This window comes from Phoenix dactylifera, chromosome 6 (genome assembly GCF_009389715.1).
Source record: "Phoenix dactylifera cultivar Barhee BC4 chromosome 6, palm_55x_up_171113_PBpolish2nd_filt_p, whole genome shotgun sequence".
NCBI classification, from domain to species: domain Eukaryota; kingdom Viridiplantae; phylum Streptophyta; class Magnoliopsida; order Arecales; family Arecaceae; genus Phoenix; species Phoenix dactylifera.
In genome coordinates, this window is record NC_052397.1 from 11,505,347 (window position 1) to 11,516,917 (window position 11,571).

Sequence of the window (11,571 nt, forward strand, 5' to 3'; positions counted from 1 at the left end):
AAGATGGAAATCCAAACGCATACCAAGAAATGGATTTTGCATTAAAAACAACCTAATTTATTGATTTTGCAAGAAAAGATTGGAATATTATTTTACTTTTTTGGGAAAAATAATATGCATCTTGGAATCCCTGAACAATTTTAGCCAGTTCTGAGGAGTGTAGCTTTATTCCTGGTCTAAGGACAAGATGGATATGGAAACCAGCGATAGAGAATATCAGAAATTCAAATTTGTACCAGGCGTTCAATAACCGCATATTGAGGATATCACTGAATATATATTGCCTGTCTCATTTTTAGACCTAGGGGCCAAATTGTCCAGAGACCCCTAAATTTGTAATATACTACCCAAAAAAACTACTCCAATCTTTTTCTGCAAAATCAGTAATTAAGTGGATTTTTTATGCAAAATTCACACCCAAGAAACCATAGTAACCTGACATCACCAACTAATTATCTCGTACCGATAAGAAATATATTTTTAAAAAAAATATGTGCACCTACACACAAGGAAGAGCATCCCAAAAATGTAAAAGCAAAAACGGTAACTCACATTAAAACATACATTAACATACTAATGGGACATGAAGGTTGTTTTGCACAGACATTCGAACTAAAACATACAAACAACTATCAGCAGATCAATAGAATGGTCCGAGTCCAGCATTACAACCAATTGATGCCACTACACATTGAGCAGAGAGCAAGGCAGTTATTTTGATTGTTGCCCTTCGGCTTTGCCAGGCACATTGTAGACATTCTTCAGCAAGTCCTGGATTTTGCAGTACATCAGCATCTGTGAGGGGTCACCACCGCTGCTGCTACCTTGTGGAGCCCGTTGGGACTCCTGAAGCTTTATCTTCTCAAATAGATATTGTTTCTCAGCTTCTGCTTCATCCAACCGACGCTTTAGGTACAAACTAGCGTAGTCCTGCTCGGCTTTCTCTGATTTGGCAAGAGCTATGCTCTGCAGCCTCTCAGCCTCCTGCCTGGCCTCGGTGGCCTTGAGCTGGAACATCTCAGCCTCAGCCTGCTTAAGCCTCACTATACTCTCAAGCTCCTCTACCTGCTGCTTCTTCCTTTGCCTTTCCATCTTGAGTTCTGTAACTTCTCTGGCCTTCTCCTCTAGCTCACGGTCACATGCTTCCAGAGCAAGACGGGATCGTTTAAACATGCGCATTTTCTCCTCTGCCACCATCTCCATCTTTCTCACTGCTTCTTGGACCACCTCTGCAATTCGGTTGCAAGCCTCTTGTGGAGAAATCAGATGCCCAGCTTCTTCGGTTTCAGAATTTTTCGTTGTATCTATCTCAAGCTCTGAACAAAGAGAGAATAAAGTATTTACTTTATTAGACACATAGCTGATCGCCCATGCATGTGGAAGTGTCCATGCAAGAGCACAAGAGAATAGTAAAATACTGAAGGCAGGTAATAAATCTAGCTAAAAAGCATCAAAAAGATAACAATGAATTCCAAGAGACTAATTAAAAGTAAAAGCTGCTTTGCATAAGATTAAGAACATCAGTCAATCCTGAATCTTACAACCAATTTGGTATCTATTTGGGATTGTCGACCAACCTACCATATGCATTCAGTTGGAACTACTTACCAAAATCATATAGTCCCATGACAAACTTATCTACAAAGTATCTGATTAAATCATGTATCATTGATTTGGATCAAAGCCCAAAACATTTGATCCCATATAGCAAATTTTGTTGAATAAGTATAGTGCGAGATCGTTTTAAAATGCCAAATTCGGAAATTTGATGGCTAAAATTCAGAAGTTGTTCTTTGTTCATCTAACCAGAATGTCAACATGATCTTTTACTGTTGTGAAAAAAAGCCTGTCGTTTTGACAATCCAAACCTCAGAAAGTGTTCTGCACTCTACTAGTCACAGACATGGATTCCTAGAATTGAAGCTAGTGAATATACTTATTTATCTTATGCTCGAAGTTCTTATTAGAGCTTTGTTAGGGTCAATTTCTTTAGGTGGCTGCGTCCTTTAAAAATCAAATTCTGAGTAGAACTATTGTGTAGAGTTGGGTTGAGAAAGTCGTAACATTACATACAGGGCAGTATGGGGATCCAAATTTTTAAGTCTTTTTGTTTTTCTCCCTAACATATCAATTTGCAGCAAGTATCACCTTTCATATTCTAGTTCCATGGCTGTAATTGAATGAGTTAAGGCTATAATGCCTTCTACCTAGGTGAAAAGTCTGGAAGTTACATGATGGTGACACCCATGTCTTTGTTGCCCTCTTCAATTTCTGCTGCGCAAGGTCTTCCCTCAAACTACTCAACTTCTTACACACCCTACGAAATTTTATAATGCTAGCCCCAGTCTTTAGGATATGTTCTGATCTCACTTCTGCTTCATCCTTCTGACCTTAACAATTTTACCATAAGCAGAACCAAAGCCTACTAAACCTATTCATTCCCTGTTCTTTTCTTGCTTCAGTTTGGTGTCAGCAATCTGAAATCCTTTCACATGTCGAAAAAGGGATTCAGAAAATAAAACGCCAGACAAAAGCTGGACGCAATTTCTTGAATACTAGGAAAAAATAGATTTTCAATTTTACAACTGTGATACAGCTTAAATATAAAATGGGTGTGGCCTCAAAATGGTAATGATATTGTTGAAACAATAGACAATGATTTGAAATTCCAATGTCAAAAGCATATATGCGAAAGTAAAGGCAAAAAGGAAAGTAGAAATCAATCACTAATAAAAAGTAATTTCCACAAAACACTTGATGAAATATGCCAACTAATGAAATATAAGGGTAATGAAATAGGCCAACTAATGAAATATAAGGGGGCACTTCAGTCATGTAGCTAGAACTATCTAAGTCTTACTTCAAAGTGTAGTTTCTGCAAGACTAATAATTTTTTTAAGTCTAAATATTAGAAGGGGAAGCACTGCCAAAACAAACAAATCTTGAAAGCAGCAATACAGCATCAGCATGCAAGGAAAACTTGGTAAGAGTTCTCTTCCAGAGGTCTAGGTTCTTGAACAATCTTACTGCAGTAATAACCACCCCATACAACTGAGAGGAGACAAACATGCAAGGGAACAGCTAAACTTGACATAAAGTTCCCTGTAGAAGAAAACAAAGACAATGCACATCGAACAGACAGTATGATAATGCATGACAATTTCTGCTTGTTTCCAAACAAACGTGCAGATTGGATTTGGGCTTAAACAATTAAAACTATCAATTTGATATAATGTTCCCTTGTAAATTGTAATGCAATCCTTCCAATTGCAGCTGTTGCAAACAATTAAAGAGCCCAACAGAGGATTATCTTTTTTTTTCTGATGCTCTCAGAGTGGTACTCAAGACCAATACATAGGTCAATAAGATTTTAAGGAATACCTAGTGAGACATCAAAGCAACAAATGATATCATGTCAGAGGAGACAACTTTTTATGTACAACACCGGACCACAGCAAGCCAATGAAGGGGAAATATTAAGTGAAAAGATTTCAGTAGATTGACTCTCGGAAGACTTGCCATCCAATCAACTCGAGTTTTCCCTAATTCTTGCAGCTTACTATGCTTACAAACAAAATCCTTTAAAAGTTCATATGTTTAGGGACATCTACCACTTCAAAGAAGCAAAGCTTCTACAATCTCCAAGACGAAGAAAAGGTGCATGAAGGGCGACTAAATTTTCTTTCAGTTCAGCATAAAATGATGACTACAGGATGCTGAATGACAGCTAGCAGAGTATGTACAAGCAAGCCATCCAAGACCAGGGTCTCATTTCAACTCAATTGCAGAACCTCCTTTCAATAAGCAGAACCAGCAGAAGTTAGTTTACTAATATATTCATACATTAACTATTATTTGCCATAAACAACATCTATGTAGGTTTTAAGCACCAACAACCACCGCCCTGTATAGGGCCTATCACACTGAACTGACAAACTGCCAGTACAGTACAAGGACTTGATATGCCCCTGTACTATCAACATATGGTACAAGTGCTGTGCCAATTGTAGCAGTGTAAAACATATTAGCACAGGGGTGTACTGTACCATACTAATAAGGTACTAGCATAGGGCTCGATAGCTAAACTTTAAACATTGGTCCATAATAAGCATCTCTACTTATTGTTATCTAAATATTCTTTCTAAAAGCTATCACCCTATATGTGCAAAGTTTAAAGACAAGAGTCACTGTGACCTGATGGTGTAAAGTGAATATCAAATAGAGAGCCTTATACCACACTTAAAGCATTATCAAGTCCAATCTTGTCAATAACTCATTTCCCTGTAAAGCCTAAAATTATATTTATGTTCAAGCAAGGTTTGCAGTACCGGTGCGCACTGCTCCATATTGAACAAACAGTACGGAACCAGCATCAAACCAATACTCAGTATGGGGTCAAATCGCGTATTAGTATGTCGAACTGTCCCCTATACCGGGCGTACTCATATATGAGGTCTGATGCTAGATTAGATCCTTCATTTCAAGTATCTCCAATCACCTTTTTATATTTCATATGCTAAGAGCTTGTTTGGCATCGTTTTTATTTCCTCTTTTTTTATTTTTAAAAACAAAACCATAGAAACTAAGACAAAAAAATGTTTGGCGCTATTGTTTTTTATTTTCTATTTTTCAAAAGTCATTTTTATATTTTCTAGAAAAATGGAAGTAAAAAAAGTCTTACTTTCACTATATTCAAAAACAACAAACTCATCTCTTTAACTGCACACAATATCGCCGCCATCACTACCACTAATGCCACCATCATCTCTACCACCACCATCACAAGTACCACTGCTACCACAACTATCATTGTTGCCACCCGCACCATCTATGCCACCACCACCTCCACCTCCACCTCTACCACCACCATCATCATTGTTGTCACCCCGACATAGTCAATGCCCCTACCACTACTGCCGTTGTCGTCATGATCACCAATGCAGCCTTCACTATTTTTGCCACCACTATCATCATCTCAACCACCATCAACATGTTCATGTTTTAAAAATTAATTAATTATAACAAACGTATTAATATTTTTAAAAGTTTAGAAACAAAATAGAAATAAAATTTTAATTTTCTATTTTTAAAATAAGAAAAATGAAAATGATGGCAAAAAGCAACCAAATATTTTAAATCACAACCTTCATGGAACAACAATTTGAATTATGACCTCTCAAAGGCTTACCCCCCAACCTAACATGAACAAAATATAAGGAGAAGGAAAGAAAAGAGTTAGGAGAATTTCTTTTACAATCATCTCCATCAAATATATTAGTTAATTCTTAGCTTCTTATACTAAATATAACACTATCTAATTTTGCCACTGATTCAACCTTAATCCTCACCTTTGCAATGCTCAATCTATATACATGGTAGTTACTATCTTAAATGTTGCCTCTTAATCAAACCCAACAAGAAAAAATCTGATTTAACTCGAAATACAAGATTAACAGATATCAAGTTAAGTTATCAGTAATTATGGTTAATTTACCTTAACCTAAATAATTATATACAAAGAAGTTAATGGCTTAAAGTTAACCAATATTGTCAGGCCACTTTTAAGGATTCATATAAATCCACAAGTCATAAAGAATTATTTTTCCTCAAGGAGGAGGAACTATAAACCTAAAATTTTGAAGGAACAAAGAATAAAAACAACCTCCCTATGGCAGACACATGAGGTATTGAGACTATGTTCAAACCATCAACATACCAATAATTCTTCCAGTCAATTGCAAAGAATAGACAAAAAATTCAGCAATCAACAATTAACACACATGAATCTAATTGATATTTTCAAATCAAATGGCCATAACCAGTGGCATAGCTTACAATGGCTCAAGTGTCATGTCACAACAGAAACACTGCAAAGTAATGTTAAAACAGCTAAAAAAATTGTGGGCGCATATTTCTATACCTAAGCTTGTGACTATTTTAAAAGACACTAAAATTTCATAAACATACTCCTAAATGTAAAGACTATATTAAGGTAGAGGTTCGACAGAATGTGACAATGTAGAAACCTGTATACTATAACTAAAAAACAGGCTAAATGGAAACTTTGTAAAGAGATTCCGTGTTGCATGGGATGACTTAGCAATCAGCACACTTCCCTGAGTAAGAAATTTAAAACATTTTCTTAGTGTAAGGCTCGTTTAGACATAAAGAAAGTGGCGATGACAGTTAAAACAGTGAGATATGTTTATATCTAGTGCATAAAATTGGTTATACCTTGGAGAAACAGAAGCAGCATTCTGCAAGCTGTGGACTCAGTAGCACCACTCTTCATCTTTTCAATGAGATCCCCACACTTCCAGTACAATTTCCTCCCTTTAGGGTCCTCGCTCAAACGAAAAATCTTGCCAACAAAATCAAGTTCTTTCATCAGGGCCTCCCGGTCCCATCCAGGAGCACAGTGTTGAAACACATCCTTAACCCACCCTAACAACTCCGATGCCCTGTTGCAAGCTTGGCACCTGAAAAGCATTTCAGTATTGCCCGCTCCACTTTTAACAGATTGTCCTGTTCCAATTTGCCCAACACGGATAGCACAATCTGTGTGTGTCCAGTGGGAGCACATATCACAACCAATCCAGCGGCATGTGTTGACCTCAAAATCAAATTTATTGCAGATCACACACATGCAAAGGTTACAGAAACCATTCCTAGTAGTGCAAACCTCGCACCTACATTCATCCGCAGGTAGAGCGCTTTGACAGGCAATGTTTCTACACCTCTTGTACAAGAAAATCTCAACCAGGTGACTCTGTGGTATGCTGACAGTTGGATGCAGAAAGGCCTGAATTCCTGTTTTGATTGCAACAAAAATCTCCAACTGCACTCTGTGAGCCCTGGCAAGGGTCTTAGCTGTCAAGTCAACTCTCCCTTGGACGAGCTTTTGCAGATGCAAGAATTCTTCTATATGCTGAGATCCCCCCGTAGCCTCAAGGATCAAGCGGAGCTCACTCTTAATCTCCTCAAGAAGTTCATCTGGCATAACCATGATTTTTTCAGAGATCACCTCCACTCTTTCTCGGGCAATTTCACGGAGTGATAACTTATCTGCTCTGGAAACCCTCCGAATGACCTGTGGTTCAAGACATTCTTTTTCTTCCTTGTCTACTTTCTTCACCATCATGGCATCGGAACAATTGGTCTCAACAGGCCAGGTCTCGCGAGAGCTGGCGCTCTCAGTGGCAGAGTCGTTCCCTTGGTCAAAATTCGATCCAGGTTCCTGGACACCAGGGGACCCACCAGCATCCGATGAAGCCAGTGATAAGGAGGTCTGCAGTCCTACAGACCTGGGGTGCTGGCGTGGGGGTAGCATTGTTGAGGGTGGATGCTGGTGGAAATTTGCACCTGAAGAGGTACCCATATGAATTGAACCTTTTGATTAAAACTCTCACCTGTAACAAAGAATGAAGCTAAACTCATCTCAACTGCAGCATTTAAAATTTCTACATTTGATCTTCTTAAAATAAAAAATTGGACTCAAACCAAAATCGCCATACAGAACTGCACGCCAACCCCAAACAAATGAAAAATAACCTATCGAAATCAAAGTTCCTCGAACATGCAGAGCCAAAACTCAATCTTGCTGCAGAAATTAATCACAGATCCTAATTTCCAAGACAAATGATAAATATCAGCTCAAAATCGAAAATTTCTCCAACGTATAGCAGCAAAACCCAATCTTTCTGCAGAAATTAATCAGAAATCCTAACATCCAAGAGAAGTAAGCAAGTTAGGGACGACCCTCTGCCAATTACTCAGAACTGAAATATCCAAAACGGGTCACAGAAATTAATACATCTAAGTGATTCACCCCAGCATCTAAATAAAACAAAAAGGAGGGAAAGGAAACCGACAACTTCCAAAACCCTAGAGGTCGAAGAAATCGAAACTAAGAAGAAAAATCCACTAATTAAAAATGGATCGCTTACCAGGAACGAGATTTGCCAAAGAACCAGAGATGCCTCGGAGGGGAATCGAGCCGAAAGGGAGAGGAATCCAAAGAGGAGAAGAAAGAGAAGGATTAATTTCGGGCCTTTCTTTAGCCTCTCGCTCCCCTTGGGAAAGGAAAGACGAAATCCAGGAGACGACTGCGAGAAGCAAAAGAATGAAGGGCAGAACTGAGAAGGCCCGGTTTCAACGCGTGATGTAATGAGATGACCGGCGCTGCCGGTATCAGAGACCGGGTTTGACCGGTGGATCACACGGTTCTCGCAGCGGGGGCTCGCGATAGCGATGATGACGAGGTGCTGCCGCTGCCCACTTTGTACAGGTAACACAACAGTTTTGGCAGTTTGACTAGCGTTTGCGTTGCGACATAGAGTAGTGGGATGGGCTGCGGGATGCTTTACACCAAACAGCCTTGCATTTTTCTTCTTTTTTTTTTCTTTTTTTTTTTTTTCCTTTGGACGGCCTTGCATTTTTCTTGTGACATAAAAATAGTAAAAAAATATTTTTTTTGGTAAACCAGCGTCGCACTTACACATGGATGTGAGTGCGCCACGAGAAATTAGAATACAAATCACGATCGAGACCCTGCGGGATGGGGCCAGTGCCATCTCATATGAAGGCCCCGGAGTGATGAGCTGCGGATGAGGCGACCCAGTCCGCCGCACTATTCGCCTCTCAAAAAACATGTGCGACTCAGAAAGAATCAAAACTATCCAGAAGATGATAGACATCCCTGACTAGTGGATGTAGATTTGGCCTGTCACGCCCGCACCTGATCTACTCAATCACTGTGGCTGAATCACCCTCTAAGAACATCTGCTGAGCCTCATACATCTTGAGAACGGATTCACCTCATACACTGATGTGATTTTCCTTTTGATTGATACATATACTGCACGATTCATAATTGCTTAAAAAAAATCACTTGTTGTACCCCCCCCCCCCCCCCCCCCCCCCTCCCCCAAAAAAAAAAAAAAAAAAAACACTTAGGTCAAATTTGCAAGCATTTCACGATGAAATAACTTATGTTTGGTTCCAATTCAATCAATCCATTAGCAAATCAGCTGAGTCAAAGCTATGCTTGGGTTGCCTAGATGCATCAATTAAACTTAAAATATAAATACATCAATTATTAGTTCTATAGAAAAATTAATGTTTATATATAGTTATTACGCAATAGAATGTATTTCAACTATATGATTAGCATGCAACTAGAATGATTATTTTGAAATATATAAACGGAAGTGTTGGAAGACCCTATGCTCTCACTAAATTTCTTAAACCAACTCGGATTTGACTCAAAATTAAAAGAGTCAGAAGTGGCTTGAACATAAAATTAGATTGATGAATAACTAGAGTAGGTTTAAGCTTTAAATACCTCAAGAGCAGAAGTGTCACATGGGGTGGAAAACAAATATTGAAGGGAGTTAATCATGGGTGATGAAGCATATCAATAGAATTATTATATCAAGTATTTTGCAGTTTTAGCAATTATTGTTGGGTTTGACATGAGATTAATAAGCCTAGCAATATAATGGTAGTCACCTCCTTTCTTGAGTTGAAGAGTCGTGCATCCACTTTGTTTTGGAACCTATAAATTACAACTCATCAATTTCTTGGACAATTCATCAATTAGAAAAGAAACGGACCAACCTTGGTGTTGCTGGAAATTGGACCCGGGGGCAATCTTCGGTCGAGGAGAGGGAGCGGGAGGTGGTTACTCACGGCGGGGCGGTGGTCCGTCGACGGGCGGCGTCCTCCGTCTGGGGCGATCGGCGAGAAGGAGCGGCTGATTCCCGCGGCTGGGCGACGATCCGACAGTGGGCGGCGTCCTCCGTCTGGGTGCCTGCACACGAGCCGGTGGCCGGGTCTTCCGGCGCCGGCCCTCCGACGCTCAAGTCAGGGAGGGGGCAAATCGTGTAGAGTAGAGGTAAACAGTGCCCGTCCCCCGTATCGATTTTCCAACCCCCTTTTATAGACCGGGGGTCGGTTTACCTGCGATGTAACGGGGCGAAGCCGTAGTACGGCTCGGCATGTCGTTCAGGTCGGCGCTTGGTCAGGCGAATAATTGCACTGATGTCGGCGATGAGGGCGTTGTACAACCCGAACTAGCACGCTACCAGGCGAATTTATTGCATCAGTGTCGGAGGTATGGCCGAGATCAGAGACTTATCACAGTTGACTAGACTCTGCTGGGCTTATTTGCCGTGGAGAGCTGGGAGTCCGTAGATGACAGGAGTCACGTGCATTAATTGTTGAGTGAGCCGGAGATCCACATTTATTGTGGAGTAAGCCGGAGATCCGCATTTATTGTGGAGTAAGCCGGAGATCCGCATTCATTGTGGAGTAAGCCGGAGATCCATATTTATTGTGGAGTGTGCCGGAGGATCACAGCGGTCATGCGCAATAAATGCCGGAGGGGCGTCATAGTACGGTCTCTGGCCGGACCTCGGAGACGTATAGCCGTAGTAGGTGGCTGACAAAAGTAGGCCTCGGGCATTGGGGTTTCTCTTAGGTCGGAGGTTCCGAGTTCGGGTGCCGACTTCGGCCTTCCAGGGTCGACGATTGTGCGGCTTCTTTGGGGCATTCGTGTCATTTGGGGGAAAAACCTTATTCCCCCAACACTACCCCCCGACTTCCGAGTTCGAGCGGCTTGTGGGCTCGGACGTAGGAAGTAAAGTCCATCGTTAAAGTTGGGGGGGGCGAACTTCGTCCGCACCCTCATGTTTCTTGGAATTTTCGTGGTAGGACCTGCGCCCTTGGGCGTTTCGAGGTTACTTTGTTCGGCGAATTAATGATGGGGTCCATATCCCTACGTCTTTCGAGGCGACTATAGCGGGGGCGGTGTCTCTTGGATTACCGAGGTTGGTTTGTGAGGCGGACCCAGGATGAGGGTCCTCGGCCCCACAATCGAGAGTTCCCGCTCATCAATGAGCGTGCCATTTTGGGTTTCAAAACGGACACGCGGCATGACCAGGGGTCGGACGCTTCCGATTTCGTGTTACCGGGTCATAATTTCGGAGGAGTGGAGGCCACACCGGGGCTCCACGTGTCCCAGATTTTATTAAACGAGGGGAGCGGGGGTGCCGTCCGCTCATTCTTCGAGGCGATGGGGTTCTGTGGACCCATAATGAGGTCCCGAGATCCGATGGGACAACACTTTGATTTCGTATTCGATTTATTGATCCGGAGTGGATGCAGTGCCTCGGCCTCAGAGGTCGCCACGTGGCGCAGCCCGATCGGGGGATGGGAACCGACCCCATCGATCTGGGCCGTCAGGAGGGTCTATATAAACCCCACGAGTCTGCCCTAAAGGTCTTGTTTGGCTTCCCCTCATTTTCGTCGTCTTTTTTCCCTTGTTTTCTCCCTCAACCGAATTTTGCCGGCGGTGCCCGGAGCAATTTCTGGCAATGTCCAGTAGGTTTTCTTCCTGTTTTCACTAGAGTTTCCTCTTTTCTTCTCCTTGCCAACTTCCATTTTCTGCTCTTAATTTTTACTCCATTCTTCTGTGAGAATGAGTCTCGGTCCCGAAGAAGTTGGGTCGAATATGTCAGAGGAGGAACTGGAGACAATCCGCTCCCGTTTCTTCTTCCAGCCCGGGTTTCG

The 11,571-nt window shown here is 41.5% G+C and overlaps 1 protein-coding gene across 3 annotated transcripts; it reads right to left on the reverse strand.

Moving 5' to 3' along the window:
• Positions 1-460: 460 nt before the first annotated feature.
• On the reverse strand, positions 461-8,252 carry LOC103714923 (OBERON-like protein). 3 transcript variants are annotated; one of them, XM_008802392.4, is made up of 3 exons: positions 7,947-8,252; positions 6,235-7,409; positions 712-1,316 (listed from the first exon to the last, which is right to left on the reverse strand). In XM_008802392.4, exons 2-3 carry the CDS (start codon positions 7,376-7,378, stop codon positions 712-714), a joined length of 1,749 nt encoding a protein of 582 aa, XP_008800614.2. In that variant the 5' UTR covers positions 7,379-7,409; positions 7,947-8,252. The 3 variants fall into 3 exon arrangements, with proteins under 3 accessions (XP_017700175.2, XP_008800614.2, XP_008800615.2); XM_008802393.4 differs by having other exon boundaries at positions 6,235-7,362; positions 7,947-8,190; XM_017844686.3 differs by lacking the exon at positions 7,947-8,252 and having other exon boundaries at positions 461-1,316; positions 6,235-7,378.
• Between the last annotated feature and the right edge of the window lie 3,319 nt (positions 8,253-11,571).